At 38.0% G+C, this 20,568-nt stretch overlaps 1 protein-coding gene across 7 annotated transcripts in view; it reads right to left on the bottom strand.

Moving 5' to 3' along the window:
- Positions 1-20,568, bottom strand: part of ATF6 (activating transcription factor 6) — a 200,981-nt gene that overhangs the window by 110,965 nt on the left and 69,448 nt on the right. For all 7 annotated transcript variants that reach the window (XM_070266893.1, XM_070266896.1, XM_070266898.1 and 4 more), the window contains exons 11-13: positions 7,255-7,386; positions 3,540-3,653; positions 2,355-2,454 (exon numbers count right to left, since the gene is read on the bottom strand). In XM_070266893.1, coding sequence (XP_070122994.1) covers positions 2,355-2,454; positions 3,540-3,653; positions 7,255-7,386 — 346 coding nt within the window. The remainder of the gene's footprint in view (positions 1-2,354; positions 2,455-3,539; positions 3,654-7,254; positions 7,387-20,568) is intronic.

The following is a 20,568-nucleotide window of genomic DNA, read 5'->3' as shown; positions in this document are numbered from 1 at the left end:
CTTCTTAAGTGCTGGATTCTTTCTTCTCTTTCAGCCTCTAAGGTGGAGTTGGCCCAGGTCTCAGCTCCTCACCTCTTTTCTTTCCTTTTTACTTTCTCCCTAGGTGATGTGATCTCAAATAAACTTCCAGTCTCAACATCTCCCTAAACTCCAGGCCTGGATATGTGACCTCTGGATACTTGACTTCTCTACTTGAATGTCTAAGAGTCATATCAAACTTAACCCCTCTAAAACTCTTGATTCCTGCCTCCAACTCCTCTTTCCCCAGTCTCAATCTCCACAAATGGCATCACCATTCATCCAGCAGCTAAGGCATAGGAATTATCATTCTTTTTTATTTTACATCAGCAATTTCCATTCGCTCTACTTTTAAAGTATATTTGGCATTCAAGTACTTTCCTCCACCATCACATCTACCACGCTAGTATGGACTGCAATGATCTCTCATCTAGACTACTGAAATGGCTTCTTAACAGGTCTCTTTACTTAGACTCATGTTCCCCGCCATGGTCTACCCTGTGTAGGAGTTAGAGAGATCTTTTAAAAATAGAAATCAGACAGAGTCACTCCCCTACTCAAACATCTCAATGCTATCCTCTCATACCTATGATAAAATCCAAAGTTCTCACGAGAGCCTATGAGGTTTGCTAAGATTTAGCCTCTACTGCCTCTCTGATGTCATCTTCTACTACTCTCCCCTTAGTCACTGCAGTCCAGCCTTACTCAACCTCTTGATGTTCCTCAAATATGCAAATTGTTCCCTCCTGAGGGTCTTTCTATTTGCGGTTCCCTTTGTCTGGTAGCTCTTTCTCTAAACATTCTCCTAGATCTTTGCATTATTTACTCCTTCATTTTCTGCCTATGGAAAAGCAACGTTGTCATCAAACCCTTTTCTTCCTCCTGAGCACACAGGAAAACTAGATTTGCCTAACCCACTGCAAAGGAGACTTGGAAAAGTGACAGAGTTTTAGCCAACTGAACATTGGCTAAAGTTCAGGCCTGATACCCAAAACATTTTGCATTTTCTTCCAAGCTTTCTCTTCCCCAACACCCAAGCCTAGAAGCAAAGAATCTCAAGTTATTGTGGCCACAAGTAGAAAGAACCTGGATTCCTTAGTCACTCCTGGGAGGAAAGCCATCCTAGAGAGCTATATCAGACTTCGTGTGGGTGAGAAACAAATCTGTATTCTATTAAGCTGCTGAGAATTTGAGGCTGTTTGTTAAACAGCTAGCAATAACTACCTTGACAATACCTTATTCAAGTGGAATATCCTTAGAGCAGCCTACCTAATATAGCCACTCACCTCTCAACTCAAACTCTAACCTCCAACCTTGCTTTTTCTTTAGAGAACTTCTCTCTTATTTTGAGTATATTTATTTACTTATTTATTATTATCTCTCCCACTAGAATGTAAGTTCCATGAAGGCAGGAATTTTATCATACTCACTACTTATTCCCAGGGTCTGAAACTGTACCTGGCTCATTATTACTACCACAGGTAATGTTTGTTGGGAGCTTGCAACGTGCCAGTTGCTAGTCTAAGTGCTTCAGAAGTAGTAATAAATATTTGATGAATGATGGAATGACTATAAATGGTGCTTTGTGGCAAAGAACATTAAGATGGAAGCCCAATTAAACAGGTTCTAAATAAGAACTACCGTGGGGCCGGCCCGGTGGCACAGTGGTTAAGTTTGCATGTTCCACTTCGGGGGCCTGGGGTTCACTGGTTCAGATCCTGGGTGCAGACATGGCACCGCTTGGCAAAAGCCATGCTGTGGTAGGCATCCCACATATAAAGTAGAGGAAGATGGGCATGGAGGGCCAATATTCCTCAGCAAAAAGAGGAGGATTGGCAGCAGTTAGCTCAGGGCTAATCTTCCTCAAAAAAAAAAAAGCGAACTGTCCTTAACCTGTAGTGCTACATGTCTAAGTTAAAAATGCCCTCCATGGAGAGTCTTTACTTCCAAGTTGTCCTATGTTTTAACACCCTCTTTTTGAAAAGCTCTAAGAACAGAAGAGATAAACAGTATCATTTATTATACCATTTGCACCAAAAACATTTGATACAGATGTCCATGCACAGAAACCCCTGGCTTGAAAGCAAATATGAGGGAGAAAGCAGGAAACAGCACCATGCCTGAGCAGGAAATACTAGTGCTATAAAACCTAAACCAGTGCCGTAAAACCTAGGAGGAGGGCTTCAGTGGCAGTGACAGCTGCAGCAGATGCAGCAGGAGCCACTGGGAGACGGCTGGAGTTCAAGCTTCCCAGCTATTCCAGGGAAGAGAGCACCTCAGCTGGGGGAAGCCACCCAACAATTATGCCAACTGTTTGAAGAGAAGGAGAAACAAACCTGAAGAATACGGGTTTTCTGTTGATTGTTCGTCATTCTTCTCGACTTGGTCCTTTCCACTTCATGTCTATGAACCCACCCTCGAAGTTCATGATTTAACCTACAGAAGAGCTTAATTAATTAACATATTTCATAGAAATAAATGTCTCATCCCTTGATTAGAAATGAATTTAATTATATTTATAGGTTCCAAAGAGCATTCCAAGTGCCTGATGACTCAATGTTGCTTTTTGATTTGAAAAAGCTAAGACACTTAATGTTAAGTTGTTTTTAATAAGACATGAATTTTTACATGGTAGCCTCCTCACTCATGAGTTCAAAATTCAAGGAAAACCATAGCTAAATACCTGCCAAATATAAATATTGGATGCAAAGGTTTCTCCACAAAAAAGTATTTCCTGTGTCTGCTTTTGGGCTATGTACACGGAAACGCTGGAGAGCATGGAGAGCACTTAACAAGCCACAGGACTCCTAACAACCAGTGCATGCAGTAAAGCCCTTGAAAATCACGGTCTTTCAGGAGAAGGAAAAGAATGAACTCAACTGCTTAGGGGGAAGAAAAAATCTCAGTGCACTGTAATCCAAATTTTCCAATTTTCCAATGCCGGAAATAAAAAAGGCCTAGTTCAAATATAACTTCCCCTTATTTTGCTTACTTTTTAGAGCAGTTTGTGAAGCAGGTGTGACTATGTTTATTTATAGTTGATTACTACTTATCACAAAAAAACTGAAGCAGTTTTTGAGGTTCGAAGATAGGATCCAAAATCAGAGGAAAAAATTCAAGGGGAAAGTAGACAAGAAAAGGTGCACTAATGGGGAAGTGTCTCCAGAATCACATATCTTCAAATTATTATCTTCCTAATTTGAAGAAAAAAGTACCTTCTGCTATAAATGTTACCATGTGCAGGTCTAACAATTACCCTGGATTTTTATATTAATATCACTCTCTAGTTTTCAAATAAGACATACTTAAGTATGCAACCCCAATACCATCACATTAAACCCTTCATCACCTCTAGCAGGTTGGTGGGGAAAATGGACAACCACTGTATGCCTATGGTTATCCAACAAATAATTCAGAGATTCTCTTAGACACTTAGTTAATCTGAACAAATACTTTTCTAGGTTGCAAAACTAAACACAGAAACCCACTCAGATATAGCTGCAACAATCTACAACACTCACCTGAGAGATTCTGTGGTGTTAATCAGGGGCTGACAAGGAGGTGGAGGAATATAGAGTAGTGGTTCTTCAGTTAGCACCATCAGGGCTTTGTCATTTGAAACGGAATGATCATATCTGAAATAAACATGCATAAAAACTGTCTCTTTGCATCTTAAATGCTTAAGAAGTTTGCTATAAGAAAATCATCACTAGTATTAACTTTCCACGGAAATAAAAATATAGTAAATAGACGTACTGCAAGATAGAAGCAAATGTAATAGAAAAGGAGGGAAGTATAGACCATAACAGCACAAATGTCATTTTCTGATTTTCTACAGAGCTTATCAGAATAATTCATATTTATCCAGCCACCGTTTATTGTATAATTATTATGTACCGGAAACTAGGGATTCAATGATAACACATGGTTAATGTCTTCAATGAGCTCAAGATATACACAGTGCTGCTGGAACACAGGAGATGACACAGTAATGGGGAAAACGGCGGGGAAGACCCACTGATTGATAGGAAAGACAGTATTATGTGACCAGGGCTAAAGTTTTGTAGTCATTCACAATTCAGTGATAACAAAACTGAATAGTCTCCTTAAAATACTGTATGTGGTGGGGAGAGGGGAAGCATAAAATCCTTGATAGGATAAAAGTGAAAGTGCTGAAAAGCTGAATATAAATTTTAGCATCATGGAGGAATTTGAATCACTAGTCAAACACCAGGGTGACATTAACCAGTTACTCCATTAGCCTAAAAAAATATGCTTTCCTAACCATCACACTGATCTATATCATATGAATTCATATCCAGGGTATTACATAGGGAGCAAAACCTGAGTTGAAAATTAGAATTTGAGCTGGGGACATTATTGCTATTTATTCTCTTCGGTCTGCTATTTTAACCCTTCTCACTAAGAAATCTTAAATCTGTCTTGAATTTCTTTACATACAATGCTCTGGGTTGAGAAAACTAAACAGACTAAAACCCCAAAAGGAAAAATATAAACACATAAAATCGGACATGGCTAGATTCACACTTTTCATTAATTCATTCAACAAATATTTACTGAATACCAACTATGAACCAGGCAGTGTGCCTGGTGCTAGGAATCCAAGAGGGAACAAGAGAAATAAAGTCTCGATCCTCAAAGACCTTAATGGGGGAAGATGGACCAAAGACAAGAAAACAAACACATAAAACAGATCCAAACTGTGGCTAGAGCTACAAAAGAAACAAATGGTTGAAAAAGAAAACTAACGTCAGTATCTACTTTAGATCAAATGGTCTCAGAAGGAGATGGTATTTATGTCAAGGCCTAAAGGATGAGGAAAAAACTAGCCTTTTAGAGACTGGGGGAAGAGTGTTCTGGACAGAGGCAGGTGGAAAAAAGGTGGGTTTAAGGAACCTAAAGAAGACCACTCACCATCTGAAGAGTTGTGAGCAAGTGAGGGAGGAACAAGATAAGGTTGGAAAGACAGAGACCAGATTATGATAAGGAATTACTAAAAGTAATGAGAAGCCACAAAAGGGTGTTAAGTAGAAAAGTGACAAATTTCAATTTACATTTACACCTTGCCATTGTAACAAAAATGGATCCAATGAACACAACAGGGGAAGCTGGAAGACCAGCTAAGAGAGAGTTGTAGTAATCCAGACAAGACCTGAAGACAATATGGACTAAGATGGTAGCAGTGAAGATGGAGAGAAGTGGCCAATTCAAGACAATTTCTGGAAAGAATATCAACAGGACTTGTTGAAAGGGAGGAATCAGGATTTCTGGTTTAAGCAACAGAAATGAGGAAGACTGCTGAAGAGAAGTGGATGGAGGTGGAACACGGAGAGGGACCTAGAGTTCCACTATGCATGTGTTAAGTCTGAAATGTGAGATGTCAGGGAAATTACTGGATATATGAGTGTGGAGACTTAGAGAGAAGTCTGGACCGGGAACACAAATTTGAGAGTCATCAGGATATAGAGACAGAGACTGTGTGCTAAATGATGGATGAGTCACTTAGGCAGAAAGAAAAATAAAAATTCACAGTTTCAAACCCTGAGATTTGGATAGAGAAGAAGCCAGCAAAGAATATTGTGAAGAGCAGACTGTGAAAAAGCAGGAAACTAAGAAATGCAGCAATACAAAAGGAGAGTGTTTCAAGGAAGGAGTGATCCACACAGCTAAATGCTGCAGAAAGATCAAGTAAGATGAAGACAGAAGTTTTCATTGAATTTGGCAACAGTGAAATCACTGCCACCCTTGATAAAAATAATTTTGGTACAGTGGAAAATGAAAGTAAAAGTCAGGCACTTCTATGTATGCCACACACAAGACAAAAGAAGCAATAGCAGAGGAGATGTAGATCATTATTCCCTACAACTTGCACCAGGAACATTCTTGAATCTCTTTCTTCTGCCTGTGAGGATTAAGTTGTTTGGAATAAAACAAAGATGGTGATACAGCGGTAATAGCTGCACACACAAAAGGACATCGGCCTACAATGAAGTGTCGAGGGAGAAGAACCAGAACTCTGTCTCGTACTTGGTAAATTCTGAATGCTTCTAAGAGGCTGTTTGCCACACTAAAAACATCAAGAACAAAGTCCTGTCACATAGGCATATTTTTAAAAATCAGGTCTGCATATTTACAAAACTACAAATGCTGTAGTCCACCAGAAAAGTCCAAAACTGCTTTTGAAAGTACATTTCTGATTTATAATTTTATTTCCATATGATAAACTCTAGTAATGATTTCTGCACATCTGTGCTGAGTGGCTTTGTTTTGTCAGCCAAAAATATTCTTTGGGGAAAAAAAACATCTGATAGGAGAGAAACCAGGAAAGGGACTGGGTGGAGCTGAAAGGGAAAGAAAAGCCAAATGCAATCTGGAGACAATTAGACCCACACTAACCCTGAGATGGTCAGAGGTCTAGGCTGCTTGCAAACCATTCTATATCAAGAGAAAAAATTTCAGCAAATAAGTCACTAAAGCAAAGGACTGTGCTAAGGAGCTAGAGTTAACGAGAATTCCTGTGCCATGGCTGCCACGTTGTGACTTCCCTCTGCCTTGTTATCAAGGACCTAGCTCCATTTGGCTCAATAAAAATTCCAAACAACAGAGGGAATTGTTTATCAAAAAATATACAGCTCTGAAAATGTCTACTATAACCTTCTGCTAGCTAACAGAATACAGAAATTGTATTTTCATAATATTATGTCTTTTACTATTGACAAGCTCTATGGAAATGTACAAAGACAGCATTAAATTGTAACAAGGGAGGGAGACTCAATGAATATCACAAGGATAAATGATTTTTATCTAATGACTACAAATAGGTTCAGCCATATCATTCCACGATTTCATATCCATCACAGATGACACAGCAACAAATATTAGATATATTACATGTGTAAACACGTTACAGATAAATAAAATAACGATTTTAAAGACATTAACACAATATAATATGTATATATTGTATGTGTTTCAATATGTATATTAGATTTTAAGGTTATATCTTTACAAGAATTCTAAAACTGGAAAAAGTTTCGCAAAGGAAATTTATTCTTAGATCTGGTCTTAACAGTAAAATTTATTAATGGCCTCAGTAACTTGTTTGCTCTACGAATTAAAACTGTGTATAAACAGTTTAGATGTAAAGTTATGCTATACAATTCTCTGTTTCAGTTTCATTAAATAAATTTAACAGACAGAGACATGCCATCTAACCTGTAGCTGTTTTTCTGGATGATACCATCTGACGTGTCTTGCACCTCCTTGGCAGAAAATCCTAGAAGATGCCTCCTTTGATTTGCAGGTTTCACACTAGGCTTCATTTTCCTGGAATCCTGTTCCAACACGCTGAAAATTAAAAATGTGAAACAATAATTGAAATAAAAATATGTCCCACATGTGCATGCTACACGTAGCTTTGAAGCAAACCAGAGTTCCTTTGTAGGTCCATGTACACAGCAAGAATGCTTGGCATAGAGGCAAGTCAAAACAGCACACTAATATGGTCAAATCTCTAGCTTAACATCCTGTGCATGTGAAAAACAATTTTGAAAATAATTTTTGTGAGTATAAAAGTACCTTATTTATAAACTGTTTAAACAAAGTCAGTATTCTATATGCTTTAAAAACTCTATCATTATGTCATGTGTGTACACAAAGTAGAAATAAGTACAACATACATATAAACAAATATTAAATTCAGATAATAACTGAAATAAGAAATCCTCCTGGATGCTGCAAACTGTTTTCAGTGAGGGAATACTTCAAATGATATGGGCATTACTCTCTTTATCAACAGCCAGATTCATTAGCCTTTCACAATCCCAGAAGGTAGGCTATCAAACAAAGCTAACAAAAAATTATTTAAAAAATATTTCCATTTTTATTTACATGTAAAAATTTCCTATTTACTTCTTTATCCCCACTCTCCCTAATACTTTCATTCATCAACATACATCCTCTTGATGGGCATAAGTATTTGGAGCAAACAAATATGTATATTTGTATGCAAGAGGTTTTTAACACATAACTCATTAATCATGGGCTTAGAAATTTGGCTCATCAATAAAACAGTTTGTGTGTATGTGCTTCATTTCATAATACCACTCACATAATTTACACTACTCATAATCTTCTTGAAATTCAACACAAAGGGAATCTCCCTAGGGTAACACAAAAGAAACGATACCAGATTCTATTTAGAGAGAGGAGGAAAGTAAGGCTGGATCAAAGAGGGTCACAGTTAAGGGCCCAGGGATTCTAAGAGAAAAGGAGTTCATTGGGGTATAGTAGTTTGCCTCCAAATGAGGGGAAACTGGTGTTAGGGGGAAACAGGAAGCAGGTACATCTCTATAGAATCTCCTTCTGGTCTCTTATTGTATTTGCCATTCTTCTCAATTCTTTACCCCCAGAATCACTGCCATCCAGTGGTTGTCACACAGTATGCTGTGGTACTTTGGCACACTGCAAACTCTTCAAAGGTGTACCACCAAATTATGGCCCTTGCATGAAACTTATTTTTGCTACAACCGAGGCTACATTTTGTTACAATTATATCTTTCAGACAGAATGTTTACCAGAGTGGTCACAAGCAGTATAAACCCCGCTGCAAATGAGGTAAGAGGCTTAGTGAATGTCTAACCGAAACAGGAAAACTCAGCTTGGTGAGTATTTAAGAAAACATGAGAGAAGCTGTAAACAATACCAGTTTTGTAGGGAAGGCAAATTGAAGAATGTGGTGATAACCGGAGACCTATTTCTTTTTTCTTTTTGAAACTTAGTTTTTTTTAACAAGTGTTTACTTTTTAAGTCTTTCAAGTATGGTACCAAAAATTCTACTTAGGAAAGTACACTGTAAACAAAATCAAAGTTAAGAACTTAGCCTCAGTTTACAGAATCTCAATTAATTCAATTCCTACAGAGAATCTCAATCAAGTCAACCCCAATACAGAATCTCAACTCCTACAACTCATCCATTGTATTAGTGAAATATCCATATAATGACATTCCTGCTTGGTGGAAGTGCTCCTTCAATCCCTCCTACGACTAGAGGAGCTCTACCATCCTATCTATTTAAAAGAGTTTCCTCTTCGTTTAACTACAAATGTGCTTTATAACGCCCACCTTTTAGTACTAGTTCTGGACTCCACAGCTCTTCAGAACAAGTCTTAGCAAGCCTTCTTCCAATGTCCAAAGATATCTAACATCCCCCAGCTCCTACCCTAGGCCTTCCTTTTCAAGACTATAGTTTCTTCTACATGTTCCTCTTTACAGCACAGTCTTAAGTTCCTTAAGCATCTTTGGTCACTTCCCCGTCAATATGCTTCTCAGAGGTGGTGTCCACAGTACTTCTCAGGTGGTGTGACCATTACAGGATGGAACAGGGCAATTCTTTCCCATGTTCTAGACATTATTCTTCCACCAATGGCCTAATATCATGTAGGCCTTTCTGGCCTACATCATAGTTGCATCGTACTCTATTTATATTGAGCCCAGTTTAATTAAAATTCCAACTCTTTTCTCACAAACTGATTTTGGACTATTAGTTTCCCTTCCCTTCCTCTCCCACTTCCAATTCTGAATTTATATAATTGAGCTTTTTGGTCCAGCTGAATAATTTACATCAATTCCTTTTAAAATACCATTCAAGAACTTTTAGGATCCCAATTTGCAAAAGAAATTCTCCTTCCAAGCAAGGATCAGCATGCCATCAACATCCTCAACTGAGGTGTTATGAAAACATTGAAAAGAACAGGGCAAAGAAATTGAGCCCTGCCCCTGGATCGTGCCCCTAGGGAGGACCCTCCAAGTTTGTAAAAATGTAAGTTAAACCACTTACGATTTAATTGTAATACTGAAGCTGGGTACCTGAGGGTTACTGCAAATATTTGATAAGAACATGGTGACCCTTCGACCTTGTTCCCAACATATATGCAGAGAAAAGAAGTTAATAAATAACCTTAGTCTCCATTAGATGTATTGTTGAGACCAAATCCTTCCTTCACAGCCCACACATTACAGCTTCTTAATTTGTTGTTTTCTTGTTAAACCAGAGGGGTGACTCCAGGATCACAAGGATTTATGAGCTTGCTTTGCAGAAGAAAAAGAATGCCTTTAAGGAAGTTATGACTACCAGATAACCAGTCCCCACCTGCAGCTGACACCAAGAAGTCCAGTTGCCCATGGGCTTATCTGGAGTGAGAGAAACACAGACTTCCCCTTTGCTCTGAAACTCCACCTCCCAAGCCCCTTAGCTCTATAAAGATCCCCTGCTTCCTTCTTTTGCTAAGGTAGATTTGAGAGATCCTATTCTCCCGCCTTCTCATTTTGGCCAATTTGAATAAAACCTTTCTCTACTTCCAAGCACCAGTGTCTCAGTGATTGGCTTACTATGCATCAGGCACAAGAACCTGAGATTAAGAGGTTCACTATCAATATCACCTAGTCCAAAATTTCCCATCTTGACCATAAAAATATTACAAGACTGCTAAATGTTCTTCTAAGATACAAATACAGTATAACAGCAGATACCATTTTTTAAACACCTATTATGTACTAAGGAATAAAAGCTCAAAGGAATTTGAGGCTCAAAAAGTTTAAACAGTTTGCCCAAGATCATGCTGTAATATGGTGATTTATAATAAGAAATCCAAAAGGTCTTTGACCTTTTCCCAGCACAGAACTCCTAAAACCCTAGGAATTTCCTAAATGACAAGAGTCATAAAGGTGTCTTTTGCTATGTTAACAAGATGACTTTTGAAAGGATCTTAGGTTACGTATGGATGATAGGGGCTGGTCACCAGATGAAACAACTATATGAATAGTGCATTGTAACTTTCAGTCCCACCCTCCACTCCTACCTCCTGGGAGGGCAAAGGGGCTGGTGATTGAGTTCAATCACAATAGCAATGATTTAATCACTCATGCCCATGTAATGAAGCCTCCATAAAAATGCAAAAGGAAGGGGTTTGGAAAGCTTCCAAGGTGGTGAAAAGGTATAGATTCAGGGAGAGTGGAGCTCTTGGAGAGGGTATGGAAGTTCCTTGCCCTTTTCCCATACCTTACCCTATGCATCTCTTCCATTTGGCTGTTCCTGAGTTATACCCTTTTATAATAAACTGGTACTCTAGTAAATAAACTGTTTCTCTGAGTACTGTGAGCTACTTTAGCAAATTATTTGAACCTGAGGAGGAGGTTGCAGGAACCTCGGATTTATAACCAGTTGGTCAGAAGCACAGGTGACAACTTGGACTTACAACTGGCATCTGAAGGTTTGGAGTGGGGGGCACTCTTGTAGGATTGAGCCTGTGGGATCGGACACTATCACAGGTAGACACTGTCAAAATTGAGGTGAACTGTAGGACACCTAGCCGGTGTTACAGAATTGCTTAGTGGTATGGAAAAGAACACACATTGGAATTGGTATCAGAATCATACATGCTCTGGGTAACTCATAAAGCCAGGATTTGGATCCAGGATTGGAATACCATCATTGCATTATGTTGACAGCATTTTCCAGAATGAACGATTGATTCACTCATTTATTCAACACGTACTCAACACCTTTTATGTTCCAGGAACCATAAGTGATGCTAAAGATTCAAAGATAAAAATCAAATTACAGATTTGAATGTGTATCTGTGTGGGGAGGTGATACAGATAAAAGATAATAGAGTGATTAATGTCATAATAGAGGTTAGTGCTGAATGCTATAGAAGTATATAGCCAGGGCACTTGATCTCTATCAAGAGGATCATGAAGTTATCTTAAATGACAAGTAGTAAACAAACAGGTAGAAAACGAGGATGGGAAGAGGGAAGGCATTTCATGCAGATAGACTACCATGTGAAAAAAGGACACAGTCTTAAGAGAGCATGTTTTGTTGGGGAAGTGCAGGAAAGCAGGAGAGGCTGTGTAGGTGGATATGTGGATGTGTAAACACACAGTGGGAAGAAGATCATCTCAGATAGAGAAGGGAAAGGAAGGAGACTAACAATAATGCAAGGCTAGATTAGGGATGGCCTTGCCTGCTACAATATCACTAAGTCTAGCAATTTATCCAAAAAAAGAAACAAAACTGGTATGTTTCCTTGTTTTAATTTTGGCTCGCAGTTATCATCTCCCTTTCCATCTCAGAATCTTCTCTAAGATTTATGTTAAACTCCCAGGTCTAACGGGGAAATCTACCTTCTTTCTTTTAAAAACTGGTATTAGGGGCCACCCAGTGGCATAGCAGTTAAGTTCATACATTCTGCTTCAGCGGCCCAGGTTCACTGGTTCGGATCCTGGGCACAGACCTACGCACCACATATCAAGCCATGCTGTGGCACGTGTCCCACATAGAAACTGGAGGAAGATGGGCACAGATGTTAGCTCAGGGCCAATCTTCCTTAGCAAAAAAGAGGAGGATTGGTGGTAGATGTTAGCTCAGGGTTAATCTTCCTCAAAAACAAAACAAAACAAAACAAAACTGGTATTATATTTGTCTCCTATTAATCTAGACTACTTGGTGATTACTACTGCCAGAAAAACAAGAGATTCCTACAACAGTTCCTCTGCTTTCCTACTTCCTGTCTAGGGGTCTTAGGCCTTTAGGGAGGCTCTCTCCATAGCTCTCATAGTTAACTGCCAAGTCAAAGTGGCTGCTGTGGCCTCTAGGAGTAGCTTCCACCCTTTTCCTTCCTTGAATACTGTCAACTAGCAATTAACACACTTTCTTAGTTCCTCTGGTTCAGACTGCACCTTCCTCTAGCAGTGATTCTCAAAATATGGTAACGGGACCAGCAGCATTAGCATCACCTGATAACTGGTTAGAAATGCAAATTCTTAGGCCCCATCCCAGACCTACTCACCCAGAAACTCCAGGGGTTGTGCCAACAATCTGTGTTTCAACTGGCTATCCAGGCAACTCTGATACAAGCCAATGTTTGAGAACTACTATTTTAAACTAATCTTGTTTTTCATAAATATCTTTCCTACCTCAATTCCCTAAAAGTTATAGTTTTTCACAATGAATCCAACAGAAGTGGACAGCTTGGGGAGAAGGATGGGAGAGTTAGACTTAGATGGGAGGGATGTGGAAGGATACAATCAAAAACCATGTGTATGGTTTATGGGTGATTTATAAAGTAAATTATTCAAAATTATTAATTTTTTAAGAGCCCTTCTATTGATCATTGTTCTTTCAATGATTTTACTACTACCAAGAAACTGGCATTTCAATTCACAATTTATGGCTGTTACAAGCAAATGCCTTGAGTTTAACTGTCAGCTTAGTCTATTCCATCTGTACTTAGACTGTGGTATAATCACTTAGCAGCTACACAGGATAGAAATCAGTTTTAATGTTGATTGGTTTGGCTCAGAAGTGATCACTATTATCCCCACTGTTCACATTAGTAATGATTATCACAGTGTAATGACAATATATCTTTAACCATAGCTACTTTAGTAACTTCTACCCTTTTTTAGCCAAAGGGCTCATTCAGATCTCATTCAATGGACTTCACAAAAATGATCTTCATGATACTTCCATTATACAGAGTCGACAAAGTATTCTAAACAAGGGAGTAAGTGGGAGAAGAGGCAAAAATTAGAATCCATTCTGTGAGTCTCAGTTTTATAATCTACTCATTGCCCCACAATGTATTTTGTGAAGTAATATATTAAGAAATTTTGGGAGTGACATTAGCATCATGGCGGAGTGAGCTGTTCCCTTAGTCTCTCTCCACTTAGTTACAACTAAATGGACATTCATTAAACAACAGAGGATTCCCTACAAAGCACAACAGGATGTCTGAGAGACCCACACAGCCAAACATCTGAAGGTGGGGGTACTGGATCACTGGGAAGCACTGGAAGAAGGTGAGCAGATCCCCTCCTCCTCCCCAGCAGCAGCGATCTAGGTTGTAGGTCCTCATGCAGCAGCCGGCATGAAACTGTAAGAGGCAGCAGGTGAACAGGCAAGACTGTGTGCAAACACTTTTGCCTTTGGTGTAATGCCTGGCCTGCAGGAACACTCCACACCTAGTGGCATGGCTCAGCCACTGTGTGGGCAGCCCCCCAAGTGCAGCAGCCCAGGTGAACCACCTGTGAGTGCAGAGCAGGCTCGTGCATGTATGAAAGGAAGCACCCCTCCCTGCTGGCCTAGTGCACCTGCTCAGCTGGTCCCTGGCCAAGGCAGCAGATCTGCACCAGAGTGCCTGTGTGTGACTGGCCAAATGGTGGCAGTCAGCAGGAAAACACAGGTGAGCCTTATCAGCACAACTTCCAGGAGACAGGACGGGATAAGAATACATGGCTCCTGCCCCCCCAAGTGAAGGAAGACGGAATCTGCGACCTGATACTACCACCATGCACCAGCAAAGGATCACTTCAAACACCATGAAGAAACACATTGACACTCTAGAGCTCAAGGAACAGGACACGTCTCCAGAAACCAATCCTGAAGTGACAGAAATTTATAATCTAAGTGACAGAGATTCAAAATAGTGGTCATAAAGAAACTCAATGAGTTACAAGAAAACTCAGACAGTTCAATGAACTCAGGAAATTAATGAGCAGAAGGAATTCTCCACAAAAGAGATTGAAACTGAAAAAAACAAACAAATTCTAGAGATGAAGAATACAATGAATGAGATAAAAAACAATTTAGAAATCCTAAAAAACAGAGCTGACATTATGGAGGACAGAATTAGTAATTTATAGAACACAAATATAGGACTGCTTCCGGCAGAGGAGGAGAGAGAACTAAGACTAAAAAGAAATGAAGGAAATCTTCGAGAAATATCTGACCCAATTAGGAAAAGCAACATAAGGATTATTGGTATTCCAGAGGGAGAAGCGAGGGAGAAAGGAGCAGAGAGCTTGTGGAAAGAAATAATAGCCGAGAACTTCCCAAACCTGGCAAAGGAACTGGACTTACAAGTACATGAAGCCAAGAGAACTCCTAATTACATCAATGCAAAAAGACCTCCAAGGCATATGATAGTAAAACTGGCAAAAGTCAATGACAAAGAAAAAATATTAAGGGCAGAAAGGCAGAAGAAAATAACCTACAAAGGAACCCCTATCAGGATTTCAGCAGATTTCTCAGCAGAAACCTTACAGGCTAGGAGAGAAAGGAATGATATATTTAAAATATTGAAAGACAAAAACTTTCAGCCAAGAATAGTTTACGTAGAGAAACTGTCCTTCAGATACAATGGAGAAATAAAAGCTTTCCCAGATAAACAAAAGCTGAGGGAGTTCATTGCCACTAGACGTCACTTAAAAGAAATGATGAAGAAATCCTTCATACTTGACACAAAAAGGCAAAGGTCTATGAAGCGTTCAGCAAGGAGATAAAGAGAGAGACAAAATCAGAAAATTGCAGCTCTCTACAACAGCAAGTTAGCAAACAATTATAACATAAAAAAGGGAAGGAAAGAATCAAAAATAACTATAAACACTTCAATTTAGTCACAAACTCACAAAACAGAATAATTTGTGACAACAATAACTCAGAAAGGGAAGAGGAATGGGATGGAACCTGCTTAGGCTAATGGAGATAAGAGGATATCAGAAAGTGAACTACATTCTAGGAGATCTTTTACACAAACTTCATGGTAACCACTAAACAAAGAATCAGAATAGAACCACAATCACAGATAAAGAGAAAGCCATAACAGAAAACCACCAAACTGAAATGGCAGTCAGAAACACAAGGGAAGAGAACCAATAGAAATATAGAACAACTGGAAAGCGAGATAAAATGGCAGCATTAAGCCCTCATATATCAACAATCACTCTAAATGTAAATGGATTGAATTCTCCAATCAAAAGACATGGAGTAGCTGGATGGATTAAAAAACAAGACCCAACAATATGATGACTCCAGGAAACACATCTCAGCTCTAAAGACAAAAATAGGCTCTGAGTGAGGGGAGGGAAGACAATACTTCAAGGAAATGGCAAGCAAAAGAAAGCAGGTGTTCCTATACTTATATCAGACAAGTAGACTTCAAGATAAAAAAGACAACAAGAGACAAGGAGGGGCAGTATATAATGATAAAAGGGACATTCCACGAAGAGGAAATAAAACTTACAAATATTTATGCACCTAACACAGGAGCATCAAAGTATATAAAGCAACTACTAACAGACCTAAAGGGAGAAATGGACAGCAACACAATAATAGAAGGGGACCTCAACACCCCACTTACGTGAATAGATAGATCATCCAGACAGAAAGTCAACAAGGAAACAATGGTCTGAAATGAAACACTAGACCAGATGGACTTAATAAATATATATAGAACATTCCATCCAAAAACAGCAGAATACACATTCTTCTCAAGTGCACATGGAACATTCTCAAAGATCGACCATATGTTGGGAAACAAGACAAACCTCAACAAATTTTAGAAGACTGAAGTCACATCAAGCATCTTTTCTGACCGCAATGCTTTGAAACTAGAAATCAACTACAGGAAAAAAGCTGGGAAAGCCACAAATATGTGGAGACCAAACAACATGCTACTGAACAATCATTGGCTCAATGAAGAAATCAAAGGGAAAATCAAAACTCCCTGGAGACAAATGAAAATGAAACCACAACATACCAACTCTTATGGGATGCAGCAAAAGCAGTTCTAAGAGGGAAATTAACAGCAATACAGGCCCACCTCCACAAACAAGAAAAATCTCTAATAAGTAATCTTAAACTAACAGAATCAGAAAGACAAGAACAATCAAAGCCCAAAATCAGCAGAAGGAGGGAAATACTAAAAATGACAGCAGAAATAAATGAAATAGAGACTAAAAATCAGTAGAAAGGATGAATGAACGTAAGAACCGGTTCTCTGAGAAGATAAACAAAATTGACAAACTCTTAGCCAGACCCACTAAGAAAAAAAGAGAGAAGGCTCAGACAAATAAAATGAGAAATGAAACAGGAGAAATTATAATGGATACCACAGAAATACAAAGGATTAAAAGAGAATACTATGAAAAACTATATGCCAACAAATTAGATATCCCAGAAGAAATAGATTAATTCTTAGACTCACACAACCTCCAAAACTGAATCAAGAAAAAATAGAGAATCTGAATAGACCAATCACAAGTAAAGAGATTGAAATAGTAATCAAAAACCTCTCACAAAACAAAAGTCCAGGACCAGATGCTTTTCTGGAGAATTCTACCAAACATTCAAAGATTTAATACCTATCCTTCTCAAACTATTCCAAAAAATTGAAGAGGACAGAACACTTCCTAACTCATTCTACGAGGCCAACGTTATCCTGATACCAAAACCAACAATGACAACACAAAGAAAGAAAATTACAGGACAATGTCACGATGAACAGAGATGCAAAAATCCTCAACAAAATACTGGCAAACCAAATACAGCAAAAGGATCATACACCATGATCAAGTGGGATGGTTCAACATCTGCAAGTCAATCAATGTGACACACCACATTAACAAAATGAGGAATAAAAATCATATGATCATCTCAATAGATGCAGAGAAAGCATTTGACAAGATCAAACATCCATTTATGATACAAAACTCAATAAAATGGTTACAGAAGGAAAGTACCTCAACATGATAAAGGCCATATATGACAAACCCAGAGCCAACATCATACTTAGTGGTGAGAAGCTGAAAGCCATCCTTCTGAAAACAGGAACAAGACAAGGGTGCCCACTCTCACCACTCTTACTCAACATAGTACTGGAGGTTTTGGCCAGAGCAATTAGGAAAGAAAAAGAAACAAAAGCTATCCAAATTGGAAAGGAAGAAGTGAAACTCTCACTTTTTGGGGGGACGACATGATTCTGTATATAGAAAACCCTAAAGAATCCACCAGAAAACTATTAGAAATAATCAGCAACTACGGCAAAGTTGCAGGATACAAAATCAACTTACAAAAATCAGCTGCATTTCCATACACTAATAACGAACTAGCAGAAAGAGAAGTTAAGAATAAAATTCTATTTATAATTGCAACAAAAAGGAAAAAAATCTAGGAATAAATTTAACCAAGGAGGTGAAAGACCTATTCACTGAAAAGCATAAGACATTAAAGAAAAAAATTGAAGAAGACATAAAGAAATGGAAAGATATTACATGCTCATGGATTGGCAGAATAAATATAGTTAAAATGTCTATATCACCTAAAGCAATCTACAGATTCAATGCAATCTCAATCAGAAACCCAATGACATTCTTCATGGAAAGAGAATAAAGAATCCTAAAATTTATATGGAACAACAAAAGGCCCCAAATAGCCAAAGAAATCCTGAGAAAAAAAGACAAAGCTGGGTGCATCACAATCCTTGACTTGAAAATGTACTACAAAGCTATAATAAAACAGCATGGTACCGGCACAAAAACAGACACACAGATCAATGGAACAGAACTGAAAGGCCGGAAATAAAACCGTGCATCTACAGACAGCTAATCTTCAACAAAAGAGCCAAGAACATACAATGAAGAAAGGAAAGTCTCTTCAATAAAAGGAAAATTGCACAGCCACATGCAAAAGAATGAAAGTAGACCATTATCTTACACCATTCACAAAACTTAACTCAAAATAGATTAAAGTCTTGAATGTAAGACTTGAAATCATAAAATTCCTATAAGAAAATATAGACAGTAAACTCATTGACACTGGTCTTAGAAACATCTTTATGAATACCGTGTTTACTTGGGCAAGGGAAACAAAAGAAGAAATAAACAAATGGGACTACATCAGACTAAAGAGCTTCTGCAATGCAAAGGAAACCAGGAACAAAACAAAAAGACCAAATGGGAGAAAATATTTGCAAATCATATACACGACAAGGGGTTAATTTCCAAAATATATGAAGAACTCATACAACTCAACAACAAAAAAAATAAACAACTCAATCAAAAAATGAGCAAAGGATATGAAGAGATATTTTTCCAAAGAAGATCTATAGATGGCCAACAGCCACATGAGAAGATGTTCAACATCACTAGTTATCAGGGAAATGCAAATCAAAACTACAATGAGATATCACCTTATACCTGTCAGAATGGCTATAATTACCATGACAAAAAATAACAAATGTTGGAGAGGATGTGGAGAAAAGAGAGCCCTCACACACTGCTGGTGGGAATGTACTATGGAGAACAGTATGGCGATTTCTCAAAAATTAAAAATAGAAATACTACATGATCCAGCTATCCCACTACTGGGTATTTATCCAAAGAACTTGAAATCAACAATTCAAAGAGACTTATGCACCCCTATGTTCATTGCAGCATTATTCACAATAGCCAAGATATGGAAGCAACCCAAGTGCCCAGGAACTGATGAATGGATAAAGAAGATGTTGTATATATATATGATGGAATACTACTCAGCCATAAAAAAGATAAAATCGTCCCATTTGCAACAACATGGACAGATCTTGAGGGTATTATGTTAAGCAAAAGAAGCCAGACAGAGAAAGACAAACACTGTATAATTTCACTCATATGTGGAAGAGAAACAAAAACGTGGATAAAGAGAACAGATTAGTGGTTACCAGAGGGGAAAGGGTTTGGGGGGTAACGTAAAGGGGTAAAGAGGCACATACATATCGTGATGGATAAAAATTTGACTATTGGTGGCAAGTAGGATATAGTTTATACAGAAAATAATAAATAATAGTGTACACTTGAAATTACATGTTATAAACCATTATAATCTCAACAAAATAACTGAGAAAAAAATGAAAGAGAGAGAGAAAAAGAAAAGGAAAGAAATTTTGTAGAGGATCTTTTAAAGTTTTTCACTTGTTTGTTTTTGGTTGTTGTCATTTGGCCCCCATTCTCTGTAGATTTTTTTTTAAGTCTTAAAATGAAATTTCTCTTAAGGTAAATTACAGACAAATTAACTGTCTAATTCAGCTGAAAAAAATAGTAAGTGCTTGAACCTATGAAATGAAGCACAGAAACTAATTTTAACCAACTCAATAACTGCATTTACATTTCTCTTGTTTTTATTAATATTTGAAAGAAATGAAGGAGCTCTATTTTACTGCCAGAATCCAAGATGATCTCAGTACAACTGATACCAGAAATATTAAGAAAGGAATTTGACAGTCCCTGTAATGGCCAAATGTACAAGGGTATGAGAAAATTATTGTTGGTAGGAACTTTTAGATTTTTGGCATGAGTGTTTTTGCATCATTCAATGTCCCTTTTCATTAATTTTGGAAAAATAAAATTTCCGAGTACATGAAGAGATGACTCAGAGCCACAGTATGAGTTAGTATAATGACTGTGCATTCAGTGGTTGTTCATAGTTCATCATATTAATAAAGCAATTTAATCAAACTCTTCATAATTAGGTTAAATCAGCTTCTAGTCAGTTGTTTTAAATAAACTAATAAATATTAAGAAAATAGAAGTCCCCATGTCTCTATGATCAGAAACATGCTACTCTGCAAGAGTCACAAAAGTTTTAAGCCTGAAAATAATCATTACACCAATAAACTTTGCTCATATTATGGGCCAACAGGCCTGAAAAGC

The sequence above is a fragment of the Equus caballus genome, chromosome 5, assembly GCF_041296265.1.
Source record: "Equus caballus isolate H_3958 breed thoroughbred chromosome 5, TB-T2T, whole genome shotgun sequence".
Lineage (NCBI taxonomy): Eukaryota > Metazoa > Chordata > Mammalia > Perissodactyla > Equidae > Equus > Equus caballus.
The sequence above is the reverse complement of the archived record's forward strand: the minus strand, read 5'-3'. Positions and strand labels throughout refer to the sequence as shown.